At 41.2% G+C, this 27,738-nt stretch overlaps 1 protein-coding gene across 1 annotated transcript; it reads right to left on the reverse strand.

Annotated features, from left to right (window-relative positions):
• Nucleotides 1–406: 406 nt before the first annotated feature.
• Nucleotides 407–27,693, reverse strand: MFSD6 (major facilitator superfamily domain containing 6). Its single transcript, XM_080621544.1, has 7 exons — nt 27,609–27,693; nt 17,687–19,284; nt 12,313–12,410; nt 6,608–6,769; nt 5,926–6,024; nt 3,495–3,775; nt 407–1,086 (listed from the first exon to the last, which is right to left on the reverse strand). The coding sequence occupies exons 2-7, from the start codon at nt 19,228–19,230 to the stop codon at nt 904–906; spliced, it is 2,367 nt and encodes a 788-aa protein (XP_080477670.1). The 5' UTR covers nt 19,231–19,284; nt 27,609–27,693; the 3' UTR covers nt 407–903.
• Between the last annotated feature and the right edge of the window lie 45 nt (nt 27,694–27,738).

Genomic DNA, 27,738 nt, shown 5'->3' on the forward strand with positions numbered 1-27,738 from the left:
CTTAAAGCTTACTCTTTTCTTAATAAATAACCACAGTAACTACACTGCATTAAATAAACCGTTGTATAGGTGATGAAATAAAAAACCCAAGAAGAAAGCGTGTCCATTGAAACCCTTGATCAATCTCAGGTTGTGCAATCTTGACCAAAGATTTTTGTCTTGACACAACATCAAACAAAGAATCACCCAAACACACACAGCCAATGCCCAACTGAAGGGCTGCAAGCGCAGAGGTTAACTTCTTCAGAAGCCTTCCTCCAGCTCTTTTGTTTCACTAAAAACCCAGTTCAAAAATCTTTGCTTTGCAGAACTAAACCTTTATCTCAAACAAGATAACATTAGATTCAAAAACATTCTTTGAGTATGTGTGTGTTTTACTTAATCCACCACAGTAACAAGAAGATACACTTCCTAAAGCTACTCTGTTTCTGAGAAATCTTTACAGAGACAGTTTCATGCTGTTCCTATATTTATTGGGTATCTTTTAATAGACTATGCAGGGAAACTCAAGTTTCAATCCTAAAACGTCTTCTCTCATTTTATCTTGGGAACAAACTCAAAGAAGAAAATTATCCAATCACGTCAGACACTCTGTGCCTCAACAAGTGAGGAGTGAACTCCCTTTTTTTACGTAGCACTTGACTCAGCTTTAGCAAAGCAGCCAAGAATTCTTCCTACTGTTAGATCCGGCCACATCACTTCCCTCAAGAATTCCGAACTTTGGCTTCCCTGCCCGTGTTGCTCTGTGTAGTCATATGAATATTCTTTATATAGTTAAAAGCTTGCACTGCGTCACATTATGATCATTAGGATGAAAGAAGTCCTACTTTTGAGCTCCTACTCCAGCATTTCCCAGGTGAGAAGCAGAATTCCATGCACTGGATTTGATAAGATGAGCGCATCTCAGGGACCTGCAGCAGCAGGCTGAGCATCATGATCTGACACAATGCGGTTGCCATCTACTTGGGAATCTGATGTTGCTGTAGGTGTTGGTGCTGAACAATTGCTGGACTGCCCAGAATCTGTCGGATTTTGGGGTTGTCTTGCTGAGCTGGCTGATGAACCACTGCAATTCTCATTGATTTTCTACAGAGAGGGGAAAGGATTGCATGCAAAAAGTTAAGTATAAACACTCACAACACTATCCCCAGTGGTACACCCCAGATGCATTCAGGCACTTCTCGAAATTTACAAAGCACTTACTTTCAATGCCAGCAACAGAACAAATCAAACTTAAAGCAGCAAAGCAAAAGCAGTACATTTAAATCCAGATGAATGACACTAATAGCAAGCAGACAGTAGCTTACCTTCCATCTCTTTTCCTAACTGCACTTTCCCAAGAAGCATGCAAAAAACAAACTTGTTGTGTTTCAAGGGAAAAAGTACACAATTAACTGGACTTCAAAGTGTTCAGACAAGATCATTCTTTTGACCAAGCAATTCTATAAATTGTTTTTCATGCTCCTTACATATATAAATGCTCTTACTACTCAATAGTTTGTTCCCTAATCCTTCCCCTTGCCCCAAGATATTCCTCAGACTTTCTGAATGGCAGAACTTCTGCAATACTGTCGCACGATTCCAGCCAGCCTACTCAACTGGCCTTGCTAAGGAACATGAAAGCACATTTAAATACTGGCTACATTTCCTAGGGCTGAAATAGCAAACCTTAACACCAATACATTCCACTTTGAAGATACCACACTATGACTGCTTCGCATTGAAGAATAGAGAATATGGCAAGTATGTCTCTTTGCTTGAAGGAGTATAAGCAAGCAGTAGCAAAATCAAACCAAAGTCTTACTAAGAAGGAATACTTTTTGTCACCAATTCCATTTTCTGTGTACTGACCCTCCTTCCAAATGATCTGTTTTAGTTTTAAGGAGGCTATTTAAAAACTTCTCTCAGAGAGCCGGGCAGTGATTTTCTAGTTTCAGTCTTTTACCACCAGCTTAAAATAAATGGCTGAGCAAAAAAAGCTTGAAGTGTTTTGGGGCACGTTTGTCCTTTGGGAGCACTGAAACAGGGATGAGAGATTTTGGAAAATAGAGACGATGAAGGAAATAATACAGTGGTGTGCACGGAATTTTGGCACATCAACAAGAACTACTTTTTTATCAGCACTGTATTTTTACAGGAAGGAAAGAATAATGAAGAGATTACATTCCACAGGGAACAGGCACAAAAGCCTTTCTTGCCTCTCCACAATTCTCAATGAAGCAGCTGGGTGGTGAACAGCAGTGCTGGACTAGTCCCTCTCAGACACCACACAACTGCAAAACCAGTCTTTTCTTGCCCTGTCCATGGCATAAGGTCTGTGTGACTGATCTTTTCTGATTTAAAAGGGGACAGCTTATACTAAGCAAGACCTTGAGGGTATTTACCAATGAGAAACAGAGCGGTTTGTCTGGACAAATTACTTTGATGTCAGAGATCCTGTGATATCTTCAGTGTCACTATAAAAAGAGATGCTCTTGGACTCAGTGAAGATCAAAAAAACCCCAAACAAACCCCCATCAACCTAAAGCAGACGTGCCTGCAGTATATTTTCAGGAATAAAGACAAGTAAGAAAGGCAGGAGATCGCTGACCGCATGACATTCCTACACACTCTGCTCTGCTGATTCACACTCATCTCCCAAATTACCCATTTCTAAAGACAGCAGTTGTGGAAAAAGCATTTCTGTGTTTACGCCTACCGGGTGCATAAGAAGGAATCTCACCCACTCCTTCCAGACAGGTAAACAGTGGTTTTAATGTTAACCATGCTGTTCTAAAACCTGCATTGACACCGCTGCATAAGCGGCTCCCTTCTGAAAGGCATGTCCAAAGCATTAGAAGATAGCTCAAGATTCAAGCCCATCCAACCATTGATGAAGCTATTAAAAGGTATCTTGGAGAGAGACCGGACAGAAGGGAAATGATGTAAAGTAAGCAGCAGCAATGGCTCTTATCTGGTGTAACTCTAGATAAGACGAGAGACGATTTTTATTTGAACAGAAGGTTTGTATCCCATCAGTAGTTGTCTGTAACACCTATTGCTGCAACCATGTAGATGTTTGACAGCATCACCCAAGGAAGCGAAAGGAAATAAAAACTCCTTTTACACTGTTAAGCAGCTGTGTATCTTCATGTTCAGTTACCACCTGGTACATTTTGAAACATGTATGACCTGCACATTCCAACTAATACCAAACCAGATATAAACTTAAAGGGAATTCAAGTATATCCAAGCCTGTAAACCAGAGTCTCTTCCTACGTCTCTCCCTCTCCTTCCAATTTTAGGAAAACAATACTTGCAAAAATAGTTACTCCTGCTGTACTAGACATGGAGAACAGCTCCATTTCATGCAATATTTCAACTACCATGTCAGAACACCAAAGTTATCACAAGCTGACAGGGAACACCTGCCAGGTCCTAACAGATTTACACAGCTGTAAAGGTTTCAAGCATCTAACAAATGCATAAGAACTTCTTGTACATTAGAAGATTACCTGCAAAGGCTGATTCTCGGGAGTTGGATGGGTTTTGGATAGTTTAACCATCTCTTTGATCTGGTAGACAGCATAAGCTAAGGTGACCCAAGGAGAAGAGCTGATGCCCCAGGCAGGCTTGTTCACATCCTCTTGATCTTCTTGGTGTTTAGTTTTCTTTACAGGAAGTCTGGGCTCAGTCCGAGGCATGATATCTTCTGACTGCTGCTGTACAAGGTCAATAGTTGCTATGGGAACAGGACTGGAAGGCACTGGGATCCTTTCCGCCAGCATTGTCTTTTCTGAAGTTTAAACCAAAATAATCACTGGAAAAGCCAACGAGCTTAAAAAAAAACCCACCCCAGAACAGTGAAGCAGACAAAGAACATTAAGTATTTCTGGCTTTCACAGACCAGTCATCACTGCGCTGAAAGCAGAACACTGGCACAAACAGCCAGGAGCCAGACACACCACAGTCTAGTTAGGGAAATAAGCCATGGATGGTGCCTTACAAGCAAGGCTGTTCTGCAACTGCAACAAGGTATTTTAGGTGTCTGTGCAGACAGGAAGGGCTAATGGGTATGAAGCAGTCCATCTGCTTCCAGGCAGTAGAAATCTGTGTTTTCACGTTACATGGAAGAAGTCATTTTCATGTTACATGCAAACTGGAAATAAGCCTTTTAAACTTGTTTCAAACTCCTTTCTCTGTGTAAAGTCTGCATCTCACAACTCACTCGCCCTCTAGGCAACTAAATACCGGCCTCAAACAGGAACCATTTAGAGAAGGCACATGGCCTGCATCATCAGAACAGCCCTTTCGGATTTCAACACTTCTAAACCTGCTCATTTGACTTAAGTTGTTGTACATCTTCACCACTTCTTTTTTTACTTGAGAAACAAACCATCCCTCCATAGTCACTGTGGAGTTAAGCAGTTAGTGAGAAAAAAATAAGGTTAGTGACACACGGGAGGAGATGAAATATCTGTAGCAGAGTTTCAGGCAAAGGCAGAAATCTTCCCAGCAGATCTTTACATCTAAAGTCTTCTGATAATCTGAAACAGTTTTCACAACTGTCTTGAAATGGCATCCACAAAAAACTGTCATGGCCCAACACAATGTGCCTTACAACCTTGAAAAGCCAGAGGATTTATATATGAAAAGTAATCAAACGTTGTTAGAAACTGTTAAGATATTTGAAGTAAAAGCTCTATGTTCTCTGTGAGTCTGTAAATAACACTGCAAATTTTGAGAAAATATTTTTTCCTGAGTAGAAGTATTTTTGCAATTAAAAAGAACTTTTTTTTTTTTTTCAAAAGTATAAAATTGTATTTTGTTTACAGACTTTTAGCACTGGATATTTTAAGCAATGACTGGATGCTTTCTAGTACTGAAGAAATGAAGAGGCTAATCCTGCACACACTTGAGCACATGCTTAGTCTTACTCATCCAACTGGTCTGGTTGAAAGCAATCTGATTAGTGCCATGCTTAAAATGAAGATACACACTGTTAAGATGGGTAGTGCATATTAAATGAAAATCAAAGACTGAAACAAACTAAATACAATAAGGCCACTAAGAATATGTGTAATTAACCAAAAGTTGATGGGAAACTGAAGCAGCAAATATCCTTTATACCCTTCCATTTTTTGGTGTTATCATTTGAACAGAGGAGAAGAAAATTCTAGCAAAATAGGTATTTGAACACCTTATTACAGACAACTTGACAACTAGTCAAGGACAATTCATTTAATAGTCCAGCTAAAGAAAACTCACTTTCATTTTCATTTCATATTCAAAGCTCATATTACAAAGTAACATTTGGGTAAAAAGCTCAAAAATTCATGACTTTGCAGAATTTGCTACAGTTTTACTGTAATTATTAGATTCATGCTAAATTCTTAACTTTGCATCAACTATTTCATTTTCTGGTTAGCCTTTATATCAATAAAGATGGAGATGAAAAAGTTCAAGTTCCACCTGAGGGCAGATTTCTCGGATGCTGTAACAGAACTCAGGAAGCTATAAAAGTGTGTGTCCTCCGAAGCCATCTCTACAGTTTCCGGCAGAGGCTGTGGCTTGGACTGGTAGAATATGACAGCATGCAGTGGCAAGGGTGACCATAAAGAACTGATGCAACTGACATGACTCGCTGTATGTTCAGACTAACCCAAGGGATTCCCAGAACTAAGAGGACATACGGGTGGTAAAATATGTTATACTTTCCTCCTACTGACATCCAAAAACTCAGTGCTGCCCTTCTTACAGCAGCAGCACACCCCTTCAATTTCTGTCATTGCTCAGGAAAAGCCTTCCCACTTGAAAACAAACTGTTCTGTCAAAATCTGAGTAAAGACATCAAACATACAGAACTAAAACTGCAGGGAGAAGCTTCAGAGATACCCTTCTGCACTCGTTCTAATTTTGCAGGGTCTCAGAGACATTAATATTTACCTTCTTCTTCATCAGGAACCAACAGCCACTGGATCAGGGCAAATAGGAGAAGAATCACTAAACAAGCCATCCCTATTCCTCTGAATGTGGCAGCAGGACCTGGAATGAGATTTTTTTTTTAATTTATTTTTTTTCTAAATTGAGAATGTACTTAAGATGAGTCAGTATTATGCACTCCTTGGGTACATACTGTCCCATGTAGGCTCTTATTAGCCTGTTTCATTACATTTTCCTTCCTCCAGCTCTTGAGCAGGCTTTGCAAAGGATTTTTAACCAAGTAATTAGATTCTCATTTGCTCATGGAAAGGCTGCACAGTATCAACCTCTTCTCTCACAAAGGATTCATTAATCTCACTTACGGATCAGGTTGGAGATTTGCTCACACAGTACTAAAAATATCTAGGCATAACATATTTAATCACCCTTTAATGCTCACACGACAAAGCCATAAGCAATCTGGTCTGCATTCAGTGCTGACCTTGCTTTGATCAGGGGCCTGGAGTGGACATCTGAGGTCCCTCCTAGCCTGAGCAGTTCTATGATTCCACAATTTATATGAAATGCATCATTATTCTTTAAAGCACAACAAGACCTTGAGCATAAATAAGTTTAAAGCTGGTAGTTCAGTAAAACTGTAACTTCAATAAATAAAATGAAAGTTTTCAAAGCGATTTTTGCTTACCAAAGTAATTGACCAAAACCCCTCCAACCATAGCCCCGCATCCTCTGCCTAGACCCAAGTGGAGACCTTGCAGGATTCCTTGGGCTGATGTTCTCAGCTCCGGAGGCACTGCCGCACTAAGGTACGAAATACAGGCTGCCCATATAGCTGCATGAGTGACACCTAGAGAGATGAAACATTGTGAGTAAAGGCTCTACAGCGTTCCAACACATCAGAGCAACTGCACTCATCAGCTGGAGCACACGTTGGAGAACAACAAAATCCCTTTACTGACAGCTCTCTGTGAAATACAGATCAGCTCTTGGTAACGTGATACTGGCAACCAAACCACAGTGAGACATGACGACTCCTTCTGCAGAGCCTGTCACAATAGCTCTTTCTCCCTCTAAGATGACCTCACTTCTCTTCTTGAGACACAGTCCCTCGGAAGATTAAGTAAAGTGCCTTAGATGTCTCTCTACCAGATTCCCTGTCCCTTTGAGAGCTACCCTGGGTGTTTGAAATACAGTTCTAATTTCATCAACTGCAAACAATTAAGCACTGGTGCCTCTCAACAGATTCCTTACTGCCACCATGAAGGCAGTGCAAGGTCACAAAATCCAAACAGTATCAAAGATATCCATGTCATTCCAGAGGCAAGAATTAATCCCCTCCCGCCCTTCTCACTCCCCCCTAAACCAACCACCCCCAATCAAACTCTTCCTGAACTCAACACCAACACACTCTGCATTTAGCACTGAATGGTCTGGACAAAAAAAGCTCTCCAGCTCCTCAGGGTAGGCCAAAGATGCAGATTTTCACGCCTGCTGTTGAGAGGCAGAGTCAGCATGCCCTTCCTCCCGCGATGACAGCATCCTGCGTAGGAGCTGCCGCACGCTGCTGCCGCCTCCCACTTCACCCACTCCCGCTCTGGGGACCGGCGCAGCCAAGGGCCTTGCTGCTATAAACAACAGCCACAGTTCCAAGACAGCCCCAGCGCTACAGCAGAGGTTTTGGAAGTCTCCTTCTGGCACACATCTTGTAGATTGAGGGTTATAATATTTCTTCCTACTGCAGCAGAAGGATGGCTGATGCCTCATGCCTGGCAGTGGTCAAGGCCAGGCTGGACAGGGCTTGGAGCAACCTGCTCTAGTGGAAGGTGTCCCTGCCCATGGCAGGGTGTTGGAACTGGATGAGCTTTTAGGTCCTTTGCAACCCAAACCATTCTATGATTCCATGATTCTAGGGGGAAATGACCTGTGCACAAATGACCTGCGAATGATCATCATCAGCACACAGAAACAGGCTGCAGATGGAGCCCTCATCTTTGAGCCCCGGCTTGGTGAGGGTTTGTGGAGTGTGGAGGACAGGACAGGAAAAGGCAGGGCTCTGGAGAAGTTGGAAAAGCAAAACAGTTTATTAGCTCATCACACACTGAATAAGCCTGAACTATTTTGCCACCCTCGGATTGAGTGGGAATACTTTTTTCTTATTTGAGGGGTATTAAAAATAGTCATCACAGCTTACCAATGCCTCAGCTCTGCTGCCTCGGTTTAAAGAACATTGGCACCAGTGATGATTCAGTCAACATGTTTCTGTCCTCTACACTTGACTTATTAATGAATAGTTGGACACTCAGTAATTACTTAGCCATTTAGGCTGAAGACTGGTAAGAGCAAGAAAATACAGGATTTTGTAACATACAGACTAGCCTGGATTTTGCTTAGGTGTAAAATGGTAAATAGCACTGACTGGAATGGGTACAGTTCAGATACAGCGATGTTACATGTCCATAAGGCTGTACAGCCCAATTTCATTCCAAAGCTAAATGAGAATTTCTCCAGCTTTCGGTTTGTAAAGGCCACCTTTCACCTTTATACATTGCAGAGGTGGTTTTGGTAATAGTACATCACCTGGGTGAAAAATTAATAGCTTTCATCAGGATCAGAGCATTTTACCTTACCATTTACAGTTTACGGCTTTAAAACTCAGATTTTCCAAGCAAAAAGCTCAGAGTTTTAAAACTCACTGAATATCTACTTTTGTAAAATGCAGACCCATGTATGCACTGAAAATAGCAACCGAGAACTGTCCCAATAACAAAGCAAAGCTAACCTCGTCTAATGTGTTTTTGTTTTAGAAAAGCTATCAATTAATGTAAAACATTCAGCTTTATCAGCTATTAAAGAGTAAGTCCCGTTTTAAAGCCCTGCAAATCAAAAACACATCAGAAATTATTTGAACCATGAAGCACAATACCACTGTATTTGTTTGAAAACAAAAGGCCATAACTTAACCAACAGGTTCTCTGATGTTTTCACCTTTACGAGGCAATGCAGACAGAACATAGTGTTCCCAGTTCTTCTGAAAGCAAATCCATGCCAATTTTTACAACAACTTCTGTAAGAAGTCTGGTCTGGATTACTGCTAACCATGATTCTTTTAAGAAGAAGTTGTGTACAACGTATATATTGTGACATTATTTGCAAAACCACTAACCATCATTTCAACATCTGGACTATCATTCCAACAAATGGAACAACCCCAGTGTTATGCTTAGAATAACAATGTTTAGGAAAGTTAGGATAATTTACATATAAACCAAGAGCTGAAGATTTAGGGAGCTAAATTTATTTCAGCAGAGATATATATCCTCATTACTGCCAGTTAAAGACCCAAGCATTTTGCTCTCTAGATATAACTGTGCTGCTGGAGCATCAATAGGAGTCACTTCGTAGAACAATACTTGTTTTGGAGTTTGCTGGATAACTGCCAAGTGAAACCAGCTAATTTTCACGTTATCAATATAGTTTCGTGATTTACAAAATCCCTGTTATGTAAATTGGTGAGCTAGCATAGCTGTTATGAGAGAATTAGGACCATGCTTTGTAAGCTAACTAGTTGCAAGCTAACTAATGGATCAAAATGTAATCTGTTAATTGCAAAATGAACAAGATTGCCTGTGTGTTTGCAGGCAGATATATAAACATTTTACCATTTCCCTATGAGGATATCTTGACATTTTCAGTTATTAAAGATTCAGCCTAAGCTCTTCTTTTCATACGCTGCACGTGCGAGTCGATGCAGCATACCTATTCAAAACTCTAAATTAAGAAGGAAGGTTAAATCTCCTCATTTACTCCTCTGACAGTGCAATGCATTCCATCTACATGCCAGTTACAGACAGCAATTGTAACACAGCATAGCTCTTATTACAATCAACAGATGCAGTCTGAGGAGTCATCTCCCAGAAATCTCTCCATGCCCTTTAGCACAGCACATGGGGATAGTCCTCATATTGCAGAAATATAATTAAAGGAAAATAAATTCTTTACAAAATTCAGCTGAAACTTAAAACCCCTCCAGCTCACAGAACTGGAATTTACTTGGAATTTGACAGCTTCCTGGGAAAAAGTTGCCTAAAAGAATAACAAGGACTTCACTAAGGGATTTAAAGGTCCTACCAACTTGGTGCAGTCATGTGTCCCACATGGTACCCATGTGTTCTGCACAATCTACTCTTTCATTGCTTTTAAATACTTCTAATCTCTACATATGCAAAGGAGCTACAACTCCTACCTCCCTCTGTCAACAAACTCATTTAACAAAAACAAGAGCTTCCACCTCACCAAATTTCATAAAGGTTATACCTGTTATCCCTACTGACAGGTTCAATGGATATGTGGAGAGAAAAAAGCAGAGCCCAAAGAAATAGGATTTTGGTAACCACTGCAAAACAAATAATGAATTGAGATTAAAATCAGTAAGAGTGAGGAGAAGAAAAGAATAAAGTGGGGAGGGGGAGTCAGCAGTACTTCTAGAAAGATAAAATTCAATCTCCCATTCAGGAAGAAATGAGTGAGATTACTGGAATGTAACAAATCTAGTGGCAGTAATTAGACACACAGTGTACTTACAGACTTCATGGACAAGTAACAAAAGATGATAGAGGAAGGCTGAAAAGTGCACACAACACAACACTTGGGGCTGGGGGGGAGTTCTATGTGTTTGTTTTGGTTTTAACTTTCTCATTTGCTGACTATAAACAACTGCAAATAGCACCAATAACTGAAGCACACATGATTCAGCAGTGGCTAGATACAGTCTGGCAGATAAATCCATGATGAAGTATTATTTTGAAGGTCCTTAGCTTTTTCTTTAAATTACTCAAGATTATACCACGCAAGAAACCCAACCAAAACAGATCCCTCACAGCCTTGCTGTAAAGGCAAACTTACATATTATGCAATTCATATTAAAATTTCAGGAGAACAAAAGCAAGATTGAAAGTGAAACACTTATTTCTCAGTCATGACTATAGGATGCTTCCAGGCACAAACTTCTGTCTGTGTTGTCATGACAGTTTTTTTTCCTGTGATTTGAGCCGGGGTATCTTTAAAACAGAATTCCCTAGAAGGCAATATCCAAAGCTTTGTATTAGTAATTTGTTCCCCCAGATGTTTGAGCAGGCAAGAGTGTAACACATCCACTGAACTCCTTCAGGTTCTTTGCAACATTTTCCTATTTTAACACTTGGTATGAATGATGAAGTATCCATTCACCAGCTTTGGCTTGGGTTTTTTTTAATAACAAAATTCAGAAGCTTGCTGCTGTGGCAGTTTTAATACAATACATTGTTTTTGTTAGCACGGAGGTAAGGAACCAGGACACAAACAGATCTTCTTCTATGCTTAGAGATTTACACAGTGCTCTCCAATGGCATTTTATAGCTCAAGTTAAACTCTACTTTAAAAAGATTTCTGTAAATAGAGTAGAAAATGTTAATGCAAATTCAAATTATGCATACAGAGGAATAAAAATTCTAAGTATAATCTATGGAAAACAGTCTAGGTGGCATTGCAGAAACCCAAACCCCTGGCTTTAACAAAGACAGTGCAATTATTTTTAAAGGCATTGAAAAAATTTTCTGCACTTAAATTAACTATTCTCTTGCAAGCTTACAACGCTAAATACTTCCGTATTCTTCAAATACTGAAGAAACAAAAAGTAAGAGTTTAGATCTTTCCTGGTTTTGAGAAGCGATACCTACTACAAACACACAAAAAATGCTGTAAAATCTAAGTTAGAACAATTTATATTTTAACATCACAAAGAAGGTCTTACAGACTTCTGGGACAACATGACTTGAAAACAGGGCTCAACCTACTTTTCATAGACCACACCTCGGTCCTTTTAATTAAATTAAAGGGTATCTTAAAGAAGCTCTATTAGCACAAAGCTATTGAAGGAAATTCCTCTCTAGCTACTGAAAACAAATAATTCTGGAGTCTAAAGGTATTGATCGAACAATACCGATGAAAAACTACAAAGTATTTTAACGAAGACAGAATGACCCAGAGTCCTTTCAAGAGCCGCGACCTTTTGCGTTTAATGAAGTTCACATTTTCCACCAAACAGGATTCTGCAGTAGGTGTGTACCTGGCTCCTGCTTCTGCCTCTTTGTTTAGTTAAAGGGTGTGCTGGTCTCGCGCAGTTCTGTTTGAATAAACAGAGAACTGTGCACAATCAGATGCAAAGCCACCCTTTTGACGTCAAGTATTTCCCAAGACAAACAGTGATGTTTTATGAACCTGGGTCTTCTGGAGTATTTGTGGTCAACAAAAACAGAGAAATACATGATTTTTACTTTATCACAGTTCACCTGAAAACAAGCTAAATGTAAGAACCTGATCTTATGTTGGAACGGCATTACTGCACTGCCTTACCTTGAAGTACCTCCATTGGGAGAACAGTCCAAGCATTTTCCAGATACGAGATGTAAATGTATCGAGCTGTATTACAGGCAAGACCAATGTAAAGCACTCTGAAGGAAGTAAGAAAAAGAGAAGTCAGGATAGTTTGCACTTTCTTTTTTGTTTTTTTGTTATGTTATAGTTTACTGCTTCAGAAGCTATTTGTCCATGTACAAAACAGTTTGCCAGTCTAAAGCATATGATCAACGCAAAATACAGTCTTTAAATCTTACAACCAAACATAAACTCTCCTCTTGCCCACTCCAAATGTATTCAAACTGAGGCTAAAGTTAAAGAGTCTCTTCAAAATCCTAATGGGGAAAAAAAAAAAGATTAGAAAGAAAAAAATTCAAAGGGACAGCAAATCCACTGAGCCATTAACTACACTGTGTAGTTCTATGCCATGCTCTACACTGGATTATATCTGAGAGAGACCATTTCTAAGCACATTCAACATCCCTTCCAAACAATCTTCTAATCATTCAGGGATTTTCATTCTACCACTTTAATGTAAGCCCGGTGCAGGTTTGTATTAGATGAATTAATTTTACCTCAATTAATATAAGTTTATAGTCCCAGTATCTGCAAACTGCTCAGAACTACTCTAAAAACACATCCCACAGAAGCAATATGGTTTATAACAACATGCCTCAGGATGATCCTGTTGAAAAGCAGCAGATGCTGCATCTCAGAATGAAGAGGAAAAAGAAGCTCTTGTAACAGTTCTTAAACAATGAAGCACAAAGACTATTTGTGCAGTGCATTTCCCACTGCATGTTTAACCTGATTACTTTTCCCTTCTGTTCTCAGATTCAGCTTAGCTTACCTCTAGGATGCTTACTCATCCAGCTATCTTTCTCTTATTTTTAGATGGATCTTAGGAAAGAGAGACAATTCAAAACATGTTTTTGGCTTCAGAAAAGATGCTATTGCTAACTTTAAAGATTCTTTTTTGTTTTTTACAGGGACAAGGATAACTTATTATCCAAACATGGCTTCTTGGTTGACCCCTGGCTTGGCACAAGTGAAAGAAATGTAATTAAGGTGTAAGCATAGACACTGTGAAAGGGCAAGCTTTGTGCTGCCTTTTTATTACTCTGCAAAAGCAGAGCGAGATTTCATTAAGGGGTACATAGCCACTGAAAAATCTAGAGGGAGATGCAATCAAAAAGATGCAGCATCTTGTCAGCATCTGAGGCCTCCAAACATACATGTTGACAGCTACAAAACCAGTACCATAGTTTTCATCATGTCAGTGACACCAAAATCATTCACGGCTATGCATTTCGCAACAACATGGATTTATAGTAGACAATTTGTTTTACTTTCAGCAAGTTGGGTAAGCTTGCAGGAAGCTTCCCCCACCCGAAAACATGCACCAGACCAAGCTGTGTTGCTTCCAGATACATGTGAGGGACATGAATAGCTGGTTTAAGCTGCCTTTAGGCAATGCAAGCTCAAGCATTCACTGAAGAAAACATGGGAAGCCATGAAAAAGTTCATTATACAGTAAAGAGAAAAAACTTGTTCTTCGAGCCACACATCATAAATTTCATCTTTCCCTTTAATTAATGCCTTCTGCTAGTTCCTTTCATAGCCACAACTTGATGTAATTATTTACAGTCACATTTCTGAAGTATATTAGGACGCATTTGCCTCAAAAAGGTAAGCAAACATCCAAGGTCTGCAGGCTCTTTTCTTCATTCCCTTCCTCATATAGATCAGGGTGTTGCACACTCTTGGGGATACAAAAGAACTGCCATACCATATATTTGGTTTTCCCCATCAGCAGCACAGATGTGCCCAGGACTGTTTAGAACCACTTCTTGCCAGCTTAATTTCACTTTTGCCTAGCAAAATCTTCGCCTGCGCCTCAATAAATTTCTTCCCACCTCAGCTATCCCCTGTCACAGCCAGGCCAGAGATGCAAAGAGGACTCCTGCTCCATAGCATCACCACTAACACACTCGGCTACCTGGGCTCTTCTGTTATGTTAAACTTGCAGAATGATTTGGATTCAGTTACAGACGAGCAACTTAGCCAGGTTCTACCTGTAATTTGTTAGAATATATACAGAGTTTTAGGTAATGGCAGTTTGTGAAGATTTCTACAATTACGGTTTTGGAGTGGCACATCACACGAGAGCTTATGTGTAGTTAGAGTTGTTCCAAAAATGTATTTATAATGATCACTTGGCCTCTTTATCAGAACTAAATGGAAAATGCAAACAGACGTTCCTTATGAACCCCATATGCAATATCCACAGAGACACCATATTCAATTTACAGGTTAAACGCTTAAAGCACTGAATCTATGTTAAGGAGAGTAAGCTGTTTACAGGCATTGCTACCAGTCTCTGCTTCCTATAAAAACTCACACGCTGGAATTGTGGTCAGACAAACACGTTCAAGCTTAACCTCAAGCAGGAGGTTATTTTCAGAGAGTAACATCATCTTCCTAAACTCGGTAGCAGTTTTAGGTGTTTCTACAGAGGATACCATTCAACAATGGTGTCTAAATATTAGACAGCTGGTTTTGTACACTTTTCCATTGCAATATCCTCTCAAAGAACTTGTGGCCTTCACCACGCTTTCTGAGGATGTATTTAACTATTTTCTAACGAAACTCTACTCTGTCATCTCTCAGAAGGTGTCTGGAGAAGAGAAGGCAAAAATACCCTTCTAACATCTGCAATACTCCTCCCTTGTACTATGACAGAACAGCTTTAGAGGTGAACCCATCGCTGTCATTACTTCAGATTAATCTAGTGACCTGCTAATATACACTATTAGAAACACTAGCAGCATGTATAACATATACACACATGCCGTGCACATGTGGATGAACAGTAAAGCTAATGAAGCCAGAAATCAGGCATTTTAATCACCTCCTGTTTAGCACGGTCATGTTTAAAATGCTTGGACAATAATTTGAGTATTAGTTAAAAAAAAAAACCTCAGTGAAAATAGAATAGGTTTCAAAACACCGTAAGGGTCTTATATGCCACCCCATACAAAGGTAGAAACAAAGTTTCACAAGGCAAGAAAAGGAAAACTGAACTTCTATCTGACAACAGTGTAAGGCCTTTTTCTTGTAGTTGTACAAAGGACAGTCAATAGCATTTTTTCCTGCTACTGTGACAGCACCTGCAATTCTGGTGCTTATGCCTTTCTGCGGAGAATTGGGACAGGAAGAGAAGATTGAATGATAACATTCAAATAAATAGTACAGAAAGATTGTCTATACCTAGGAGTCTTAACAACCCAGAAAAATGAAATTTTGAGCTATTATAGCTCAAGAAATTATATAAATATAGGAAAAAATATATATGAAGTGCCATTCCCGAATCCTTCTGGCTAAGACGGTCCCAAAGAGGATATATAGTTGGTTCTTATTAATGGAGGAATTAACATCTGTACTAAAAGGCAGCAGACACATATACGGAACTATCAAAGAATATGAGCTATGAACTCCTATACTTTCCTCTTTAAGAAAAGGTTGCCTGCTCTTGAACAAACTATACATTGAACACAGCTCAAAGAGTACAGGAAGGCAGGCAACCAGGAGACACCTCATAAACTGTGATGACTAAATACAAGCAAGCATTAGATAACATTAAAGTATGACTAATGCGCATTTCCCAGGTGTAGGTATAAAGAATCTTGTTTCACTGCAAATAGGAGTTAAGTGTTTAAACAACTTAATCTTGATCCAGTCTTCTCTTCACAGGCTTAACAGTGCAAAGAAGAAGCAAAAAGAATAGGATTTAATCCTGCACATTATCTTTTCTTTTCACTGGCCAATGCTCCTATCTCCTTCTATTTCATCTTGTTCACAAGCCTTTTGGTTTTTCAACAATTCTTTTGGTTTTTGTTCTTTCTCTAGTTGAAGCCTAAGCCTGAATTCTGTACTATAACAATATACACAGAAAAAGCATACCCAAGCTATTTTTAGGTATCGAGATTGTGATCTGTTCTCACCACTCCTCCATCACCATATCCTTCCTCCAGTCTTTGCATGCACGGTGTCACATATACTGATTATTGTCAAATTCAGAGATTAAAAGAGTGACTCAAAGTCAAGGGATACTCCTCAGTTCAGAGGAAGAAAAAAAGCATCTTTTAAGTAAACTCTCAAATTACCATGCTAAGCATCTCAAACATTTTTAGTAGAGGTCAAATGAATCAAAAAATTCATCCCAGTAAAACAAAAAAAGCAAACCTACAGAACAGAAAATGCACAAAAAGAAGAGTGCAGAGAGCTTAAAAATACATCTCAATGACTGTATGATTATAAACAGGGCCTTTGGAAAGGACATGATGCTAACAACACACAGCTCTGTGCTCAGTTGCACAGAGTACCTGAGTAAATATAAAACCACTCCTTTATGACTTCATTAACTCAGATTCCCCCCTGAGCTTTTCTTAAAGAGCAGTGAAGGGGTTTAGAATATGCAAAATTAAGTCATTATGAGTTTAGCAGAAAACAACATACATTAAATAACATGTTGGAAGAAGTCAGTTTCACTTACACAGGGCAAAAACTATGGGAGAAGCCCTGCGCAGCCATCCCCCTTCAGTAGCTGACACAAGCAGCTGCAAGGAACTGAACTGGTAAGCGACACCACCAGGCTGCAACCTCATTCTGCCAACACGCAGAGTCTGATCAACAGGACATGTGCACAGGAGGTGCTCCCCTCACTTCTCCATCTCATCCTCCTCCTCTCAGCATGCAAGCGACACCCTTCCAGGCTACTGTGGGGCAAAGAACTGCCCTACAAGGAGAATCAAAGAATCACAGAATGTTTGGGGTTGGAAAGGACCTTAACGTCATCCAGTTCCAACTGCCCTGCCATGGGCATGGACACCTCACACTAGACTATGTTACGCAAGGCTCTGCCCACCCTGGCCTTGAACACTACCAGGCATGGAGCATGATAAAGCTGGCTAAAGCAGGAGTCTTCCAAAATGCTGCTACTCACAGGTAAAAAACAAAAAGTAAAATTAACAGTATTTGTATGTCAAAACAGACAATCTTTGAGTGGGTGGCAATTCGCAAAGAACTCTAACAGAGCTTTGCATCACTGAACTAGGATGTCTTCTGAACTGTCTGCAAAAGGTTATGGTGCCAGGCACAATGCACGTACTAACGTGAAACTCAAACATAAAGGAAGCTTTTCAGAGCATTTTCAGCTCCTAAACTAACAATAAAAAACTCCATCAGGCAAGCTACGTGGCTGAGCAGGACTTGGAATTTTAAAATAAAAATCAGCTTGAATTTCACTTTGTAACATAACTGAAATTCAGCATCTTTTTATATAGCTCTTTAATGACTGATAGCATCTTACCTGATATGACCAACCAATTCAATCAATTTGTGGCTGAAGAAGTAGGCAGTCAGCTCAGACACATGACTGAGCACAGAACAAACTCCAAAGAGTGTGGTGGTACCATTCAGGTCTTCCAAGTGCCAGTACAGAAAGGTGAACACAAAGCCATATCCAAACCCCATGAACCATGCCACGAAGAGCACTGAGCCGTACTGGATACTACACAGCAGTTTTATTAGGTCCCAAAAACTGAATGACTGTGACTGGGTCATACTGGTAGGAGTGTTATCAGAGGACTCGTTGGAGGCATTTCTGTCCACCTGTGAGATTTCTACCTCTTTTCTCTTACTTTCATCTTGCTTGAAATGCGCATAATGGAATCGAAACTGAGTGGCTACGATCAACGCCATTGTCATCAGAACACCAAAAACGATGAACACTATCCTGTAGTTCTTGTACTCAGGAGCTTTGCATCCTTGACCTTCAATGCTAACTTCTGTATGAGTATAGTCAATGCCAATTCCCACAGAGAGCATGGCTAGCCCCCAGCCCAGAGAACCCCACATACGCTGCAATCCATACCGGTCCCTGTGTTTGCCAAGGTACTGCAGAGTTACAGTGTCCACAATAGTAACAGAGGAAGCACTGAAAAATTCTCCTATGATGACAACCAGCAGAATGAGTAGAAAGATGGCTTCCACTTCTTGTTGATCATAAACGAGCACAGCTTGGTCAGAAGGCATTGGCTTTGTGGTGACAGCAGCTGGCAGGGTACTCAGAGTCATGTTCCCTGGTGAGACCTGGCTAGTGGTGGTGTTTTTCAAAGTCAGATGGGTACTGTTTTCCAAGACAAACTCCACATCATTGCTCTGTGTAGGTAACAAGAATGTTACTTCAGGATTAGCTGTTCCTGTTGTTTCCAAAGTGACTGGGCTGGAAGTGAGCAGATCTCTCTTCCTACGAGCTTTCGGGGATGCAGTACTGGCTGTGGTTAGCGGAGAAGACATCGAGATGTTTTGCGAAGCTGTTGTGAAAAGGCTGCTTGCATTGGTGGGGTGTGCTGGGGGGAGGCCCCTTGGTATGCATCTTAAGGTGGCTGGTCTAACAAATCCAATCCCTAGGTTAAATAAAACCCAGCACAAAAGCGAAAACAGGAGGACAATCTTCCCTTTCTTGAAGCGATCTGCCACCACTCCCCAGAAGGGAGCACTGCAAAACTCAATAAAGTACCTGATGCCCACCAGAAGTCCACTCTGGCTGGGTGACATACCCAGCTGCTTATAATACACAGGCAGCAAGGGGTAGAGGGAGCCATATGCAGAATAGAAGAAAAAATAGAAGACCTTTGAGATGAGGAGATCATTGTTTATTTTGACACAGTGCTTTTCTAACCAATCTAGCTCCTCATCCGGGACAGTGGTTGTCTCCGTTGAAGGGGACTCGTTATGGGGTGGCAAATCTTGATCCTTGGAAATGCCATTGAAAGGATCAGCAAGCACATACTTTCTCTTCTGTTCCTCTTCATCGTCGGTCAAAATGGCAACCTTATCATCAGCTGCCATGGTTTACCACAAGCATCCAGTATCTGTATATTCTCTCAAGGAAGTAAGGCTACCCTGTGAACAAATGAAACATAACATGGTTAAGGTACCACACAGGAACTGACCTGCAATGGTAGTCATCAAGGACAAAGCCAGCTTCTATTTTATAAGTGACATTCCTGAGCAATAAATGCACCATCAGGGTGTGGAAGGCCATTTGTCTAGACTAGTGGTACGTGATAGCATCAATAAAAATGTGGTTTATGACCAATTCTGTGAAGTTCTCCCAACAGCAGCTTTAATATTGTGCAGTAACACATATTTCACGTTTAGGACAGGGAATGATTTATATATTCAAAGTTACTGTGGCAATTACGTGCTAGAATTTGCAAGACTTTTCTTTCAAGCTGTCTTTTCTCCCCCAAGGCTAACTACTTTATTCCCAGTATTCCCTACTATACCAAAGGATAGCCAAGATTTTGTAATTAAGTAATGCAGCCACATATATATCTGTGTTTTTTAATTATCAAAACAAATTATTATCCAAAGCCTCACGACAGCTTTCAAAAGGTTCATCAACCTCCTCTTGAAACACAATTTCCTAAACACTCCACAACTACAGCAGAAACTGGTAGAAGGCTTAAGCTTCTCGGCTGAATGGGAAGAGAGACAGGAATCAGGATAGGGCTTTAAGGTTAAAACAAGGAACTCTCAAAATTAGGGTAACAACCTCAAAGGCATTGAAGACTTAGGAGCAATGAAACTAAAGGACAAAGTACAGATCCTATAATGACCTCTTCAAGCCCAAATCTAAAATTGAAGAAAGGTGGATTGGGAGGTAACTGCACTGTAGCTGCCCACATTTCTCCTTTGCAGAAAACTGTAAGACTGGACAAGCAACAATTAAAAATACATTCACCACTACATAGCCTTTGATTTGTCCAACCAGCTCTCTCATTTAAAAACAACAAACTAATAAGGTAAGCTCGCTAACAGCAGCTTTCCTTTCAAGGAATAAAAAAAGAAAAGCTCTGCCAGCAGACTACCAGCTTAACATCATTCTATTAGGCAACTACTTCTGCTATATTAGTATGTGTAAATTTTAACCTAGGATTAGCTCATGTTCATTATGAGAAAGTTGAACATCTCGTCTATTTTTGGTATTGTTATCCCTTTGTGGTTTGGATTAGTGTTCGTATCACACAGGAACTTTTCCAAGGATCAAGGAGAAGAGCATTTTATTCCAAAAGAACCTGAAATTTCTCCAAGAGCATTCGAGTTATGATCAGGAATACCTCCTCCAGGAATTTCAAGTATATTTTTGCTGGTCTGCACTTTAGTTTCATGAGAAACACTCCAATGAAATTGCAGTCTTTCAAAACTCAACCATAAGCACAGTATCATCCCCTTAAAATTAGTCATGCATTGATACAGTCAGTGCTTTTAAATTAATTAACTATTATTCAGAATTAATTTAAATACTGACAATGGATTTGCAAACCAATGCAAGGCTATTAAAAGAAAAGAGACCCTAATGTTGGCAAGCATGTCAATTTAACTGTTTCTTACTGATCCAACACATACCAGCTGATATAACCAACCACGGATACTTCTGAAAGCAACAGTCCATTAAAATAATCAAAACCTTACAAGGTTCAGCGATAGGCAAGTCTAAAAATACCGCCATTAAAATCCCAAACACTCATGAGGTTTGTGTTCTTCACTTCTAAATGTAATTTCAATGGGATACTACCTACGAGGATCTCTGGTTTCACTTAGGGAGAAAAGGTTGCATAAAAATCTTAGAACCTTATTCATGTATTCAAGGTCAGAAGTTAAAACAATGCCAGCACACACAGAAAATGCTTTTTTCTCCAGTTCCTTCAGAGACAATCCAATTAAAAAAAGTATTTCAAGTATCAAAAGATTAGTCCTAATGAAGTTGTTAGCACAGTTCAATGTGAAACCACATTTTCTTGCTCTTACCTGCTACCATCAAAAGCCACATGAACCAAAACCCAGCAGCCGTCTAGTTAGCTCTAGCAATTTTTGATTCAGGCAGCCATTTCCACCTGACAGCTGGAAGGACTCTGGGGTTTTTTGCTCATATATTTGCTCATTTTCCGCTTCTATATCCATAAAACAAGTCCTTCTAACGAGTAAATTAGATCAGTTATCATCTGTGCTTTTATTTTCTTTATGCCTTGCCTGCTTTCACAACAGATTCCAGAACTTGTGCAGGGCCCCACTTATGTCAAGAGGATGTAACTGTGGTTTCGGTGCTGTTCTGTGTCCTACCAAAACCAGTATATGCTCATCTGTTTGCAGAACTTGCTTAGTAGCTGTATCGGAGCTTTACAGCATTTAATCATGAATAATAAATTTCCTCTCCTGTCCCCACGATGTGACAAGACAGAACTCATATTTTAACCACCTGCTTATTAGGCCAACTTCTTTGTAACTTAACTTACCCTGATTTAAACAACACAGCCGTGTTCTTTATCCCTGTATATGAGCTCCAAATCATCTGATTCCATATAAATTATACTGAACACTTTTAGAAGCAAATAGTACTCAATCTTTTTAAATTCTATTGCTTTTTTTTCATTGTAATGGGGCTTCAATTTTGCACATTGTATGAATAAGGGGTGTGTTAAAAACTGTTATATTGCCCATAACTGTTATATTGCCCATTTAAACACTTCAGCTGCTGCATCTTCTTCCTCCCTCTCCCCCAACGTATATCTGCCCCAGCATCTGTCTTCTTCTAATCTGTTGTGTGCAAGGTTTAATCCAAAAGATCTATCCTAGTATTTTGACTAGAACATCTTGGGTTAGAATACTATGAAAAGTCTATTTCACAAGAATTTCAGTAAATATTTTCCTACTCTGAGAGTGTTTCATTGAATATTATTAATAACACAGAATATACTCTTCAGAAATGTAACAGCATCAAGACTAGTAGAAGCCATATGGCATTCTTTAATGTTTTGATCACTAGTTTCTTTAGGAGTCAGGCTTTTGAAAGTGATTTTATTTAGCAACTTTTTAAAGACTAAAAATAAATGACTGAAAATGAGAAAAGCAAACTACTGGTATTGTTACTGAAAAATCCACAGAAAAGTAATCTACAGGGCTTTCCTTATACTGACAAAAACCCCTATGCCATTCAGGGACTGAACATTTAGCAAATCAAACCAGAAGGAAAACCAATGTCCTTTTAAATGAGACTAGTTATCTACTGGTTATTTTAACCACAGCCTTCCAATACTGTATCTTCACTTTGCAAAACCCTTCTCCAATCCACAAGACAACAGGAGGATAGAAAACAGCACTACCAGCAAGTTTAAAATGAACAAGAGAGTATAAGCAAGGAAGAAAGGTTTAGACAGTAAACAGAATGAATTTCAGTGTGAAGATAGATTTTAACTCATTGAGGCAGAATGAAGCATGAAGTTTTGGAGAGGCCTGTTGATTGTCATCAGTTCAGCCAGGACAAGTGAGACCAGAGAGGCTGCAGAGTGGTCACATCACTCTGAAAAATAGGAGTAACAGTTTTGAAGCTATCATGCCTAAACTAGACAAGTGCACACATACAACAAAGCCCTAAGAAGGAACTTCTGCAAAGATGCTGAGAAAGCCCCTCAAAGGGCAAGAGAAGAGGCGTAGCAAGCGGACAGCGCAGCAGTTACACATCACAGGAAAGCACCTTGCTTCTCCAGCAGACAAGCAAGCTTTTGTCCTCCCACAGGTTTACGTTTCCAAACCAGTAACAGAACTCACAACACAGAACCGAGTCCTTGTTCCCACACCATCGCATCACCCCTGACATGGCTACAGTGGAAAAAGTCTTCATTACAACCTGAACTGCTCACTTTCCCCAAGCCTACGACTCTACCGGCCCAGGAGCACAAGCCCCTTTGCTCAGAGCTGCCCAGGAAGCTTGTGGCCAACCTGGCTTTTTCAGGTCGAGGATTAATTTTGCAACATCACTCATCCTCTGAGCAGCTCATGCACAAGTGCATGCACTTCTCACATATAGAGAATATACTCTTCAACCACGAGACTATTTATCCTTCAGGCTGTGCACAGATATGCAAATATTAGAATCCATTATTTTTCCTGATACCAATTGCTGCCACTTGGTTTACATCTTACCTCCAGCAAGTCAAAATACACTTTCAAACCCTTACATCAACACATCTTTTGTCCAACCATCTTCTGCTAACAGTTACAGCAACTTTCCTGCAGACTTGTACCTTTGAGCAACTATTTGACAAACAGAGGAAAAATCATTTGTCCCAAGGAATTCAATGATGACAATGCAATGGTTATTTTAACAAGGCTCTTACACAGGTAGGTGAAAGAGGCAAGTACAGGTACTGCTACATATAGTTAAAGATCTTCTTGGCATTCTTGGCTTTTTAATTTCTTAAACTGATCCTCATTTACTCTGGCTCTCCTAGGAATTAAGAGGATTTCAAGCTCAGAAAGGATAAAAGGCTAATCTGTTCAAGACAAGCTGATGTTATGAGAAGTTAACTATAAAACGGAAGAAAATTATAATAAGGAAAATATAGGAACTAAACCTCAGCTCTCCCCTTGGAGCCACTCTTCCCAAAACCTGGGGAAAAAACCAAAACATCTCAGAACACCTGCTTTGCACCACATCTCAGGAGAGAAAATAAAGCTAATCAACAGATCAGAGTGTGTTAGCAAATCCCTAAACCTCTCAGGGAAAACATTACAGCATTAAAACTTCACTTGCAGACAAGCAGAAAGCTAGATTTGTGGGGAAGGAACACTGCTGTTTTTAAACAAAGTTTAACTCGGCATAAATGTTCCATTCATGAGGCTTTGAGAACTGAAGTACAATTAAGAGTCACAAAGCAGAGCCTCAAAATCAGGCGTTGGATATATAATGAATGTAAAAAAACCCAAACCAACCAACCAAACAAAAAACCCCCACAAAAACCAAAACCCAGGACAGTTAATCAGAAGACAGTGCGACTGATCAAAAGTAGCTAAACACATCAAATCCCTAGCAAAATCTCTGTAGATTTGTATTTATACAGTCTCAGAAAACATACTCTAAGAATAGAATTTCAAACCAGGAATCATTAATTAATCTCTGAAACATGCACCTGTAAAAACAGAGCAGACTCAGCTTGCTGTTTGCACTGTGTGCGTAAACCAATGCCACCCAACATGGCATCACAACTTATTTTTCCCTCTCAGACCTTCACAGACTAGCAAAGCTGATGTTGTAGCCAACACAAGAGGTTTTCATGCGAAGAGTTTTAAATCTGCTCATAGGAAACATGTTTCTTGAACAACCCTTTCTTCTAAAGGCGCTAATTATTGTTTGATTCAGAATAGGTCTGTGCTAGAGAAGCAGAATTAAAAACTCTCCATCTTCTAAAGCAAGCTCACTTCATTCATCCCCCAGCTGGTGCAACTGCCACATATTGCTCATGCACAGTATCTCCTCCTCAGCCCCCCTTGTCTCATTGATCCAAACTACAAAACCTTTGGATCAAAGACTTTCTGCTACAGGATCTGTGCAGCATCTCTCAGAATTAAGCCCTGCATCCAGCAAGTCTGCAAGGCATCGCTGTAACAAACATGAATAATAGACCATGTTTTCCTTTTCCAAGGAAGTTTCACCCCTAAGGAGCAGCCCAGCGCTGTCACCTGCATCCATGCCAAAAAGGAGGAGAATTTTATGCAAACAACTTGCTTCATGACAGAGGAGTACATAGGCTTAATTTACTCTTGCATAACGTTCCCAAACCTCTCCCATGTAGGTCAACCTCCAGGCAGAGCCCTTAGAACAGCTCTTCCCTGCCAAGCCATATGACCAATTCACACAGGCTGACCCACCTGCACCCACATCACAGTCCCCTGCTCTCTAAAGGCAAGCAGTCCTCCTGTGAGGCCCCTGCACTGACACCTTGCTCTGAATTTATAAAATCAGGAATAAATCACACTTAGTGAACTAACTCAGTGCTGGGAAATATATTTCTTTCAAGTCTGAAGTGAAATACTAGTGCTGTAACATTAAACACCACAATTAGGGCTTCCATGAAGTGAAACCACCTCGTTCTAAACCACTTAACTCTTAAAATGGCTTTATTTTGTGTTGCTGACGTGCACTCACTTAATGTGTTGGTCGATAGGCTTTTCTACTTAATTCTATTTGCATATAAAACCCCACATACTTTGACACATTTAGTCAACTAGATTGAGAAACGACAGTATGTCTGAGGAATGTCAAGATCAAGTTTATAATAGGTTTAATGCACTTTATGATAGGCCTGAAGCTGCTAAGTTGATACAACAGCGCTTAGCATTAACATTAAAGATGACAAGAACACTATCGGATCCTCATCTGTTAGAGAAAAACCATTAAACTCACATCTTAGGACTCCTGCTTTCCAATTAGGTTTTCTATTAAATATGTGCAAGTTAAGGTGTCCTAGCAGACTCTATTCCTTATTCAGCTTGGTTTTAGTCAGCACTACACTCTAATTTTTTAGCCCGTTTTTAATTTACCAAAGACATACCTACACCACCAAGGTTTACACTTCATTAGTGACAGCAAACAAGTGTGCCTTCAACTACAGGCCAGAAAAACACCCCGGGGTCAGGCCCGCAGGGCTCCAGAAGCAAAGCTGCTGCCAGCGCTGAGGAGGGAGGCAGGCACCGGCAGCACCACAGCCGGAGCCCGGCTGCAGCAGGAGCAGCGGGGCTGTGCCAGCACTGAGCAAACCCAGCCGTGGGGCAAACCCATGGTGCTGGGGCCGGGCTGCGTCACCCGTCACACTCTCCCGCACTGCTGTATACACTTGGGCCCATGGTGCTGTAACTAAGACTACGATGAACCTTAGGTTGTATTTAAGTTGTGCCCTAGCACCAGCTACCATTAGTGATCAGCCACAGCTTCCTCACTTCATCAGCCCCTCACTTCATCAACTTTTGCTCTCATAGTCTCACTTCACCTGTTTGAACACTTTTGTTGAAATCTGCTTAGGATTTTTACCACATTTATGACTGCTATCATGAGCACTGTCCTTAAAAAGGCAATTGTTTCCTCTTCCTCTATTTCCTAGTGGGTCTCCAGAGAATACAAACAATAAATTTCGGGTTTGTCCACTATTTATAACCAGGGAAACAAATATAAAAAAATAACCAAGCTGGAAAACTAGCATTTTACAATCTTTGTTCTTGCGTATTACTAAATCCAGTGGACAACTAGACCCTGTGTATCTCAGTAATGTAATAAATGTTTGGGCAAGTTTTTACTGAGATACTTCAGTATTATGTTTGTACAGCCACTCTCCCCTAAACTACAAGTTTATCACTCTTCAATGCTGTACTTCTCATTAACACAGCATTTTAAAAGAGCCTGTTGTTAAAACTTTAGAGCTGCTGACCAAACATGGGCTTTAAACTCCATTTAACTTAGGCTCTAACAGGCATCCATAACACCTATAGTACCTCCAGCATCAGTTCCTTAAACAAGCATCTATTCCTATGCTTATTTTAGTAAACAGAGGAGCAACTGACAACCTGCTTACTAAAAAACATCGTACTTTAAGGATTTAAGGGTTCAGAAACAGAGTGACAGCCACACGTAACACTACAGCTGGACATTAGCAGCATGGACAAGCACAGCGACGCCAGCCCACGAGTTCCCATGGGACACAGCCCAGCCCGCGGCCACCTCCGGGGATGGAGGTCGCACAGGAGGGCACGGGACATTCAGCTTCGGATGGCTCAGACACAGGTACGGTGTTAACGCCTCAACCACACCGCTGAGCTCCGATGATGAGGGCCGGCACCCTAACGAGGTCACTGCTTAGCCACAGCTAACGCGGAGGACCTCAACAAGGGCGAAGCAGCGCACACCGACCATCCGGCTCAGCTGAGGAGCAGCTGATCGGCCTCGGCGCGGCGCAGGCAACGAACACCTCGGGAAGGAAGCGCTGAACGCAGCAGCCGTTACGGTGGGAAGGAAAAGGCTGAAGCAAGGGCCCAACGGCAGCATCCTGGGCGGCTGCGGGACAAGGCCCGTCACTCCAGTGGGGAGGAAGCCGAAGCCGGGTCACGGATTAGGAGAGGAACGGCCTCACCGGCCCGGTGGCGGCCCGGCTCCCACCGGCAGCGCTGAGATGCGCCACAGCCGGCCCGCCAGCCGCCTCGCCCGCCGGCAGCCCCGTGGCGCGGCGCAGCGCGGCCCGCAGCGACCCCCGGGTCGGTACCCGCCGGCCCGCGGCCAGGCCCGCCCGCTGCCAGCGCCCCGAGGAGCGCGGCCAGGGAAAGCGGCGGCCGCCGGGCTACTGCGGGCCTGGCTGCCGGCCCAGCCCCCTGCGCACCGCCGAGCCCCGCTGACTCACCTCGCCCGGGGGCGGCTCCGGGGGGGCGCGCAGCCGAGAGCATCGCAGCCCCCTCCCGCCGCCGCCTCCTGCCGCCGCGGCTGCTGGGGGCGGTGCTTCCGCGCACCCTCCACCGCCCGCCCCCCCCCCG

This window comes from Psittacula echo, assembly GCF_963264785.1.
Source record: "Psittacula echo genome assembly, chromosome: 6".
In the NCBI taxonomy this organism is placed as follows: Eukaryota; Metazoa; Chordata; class Aves; order Psittaciformes; family Psittacidae; genus Psittacula; species Psittacula echo.

Excerpts from the sequence above, each read along its gene's own strand:
- MFSD6 (XM_080621544.1), bottom strand. The coding sequence starts at position 19,230 with ATGGCAGCTGATGATAAGGTTGCCATTTTGACCGACGATGAAGAGGAA. Across the intron at positions 3,776-5,925 it reads GGTTCCTGATGAAGAAGAAG|AAAAGACAATGCTGGCGGAA; the intron begins GTAAATATTAAT and ends TTTAAACTTCAG. Across the intron at positions 1,087-3,494 it reads CCGAGAATCAGCCTTTGCAG|AAAATCAATGAGAATTGCAG; the intron begins GTAATCTTCTAA and ends CCCTCTCTGTAG.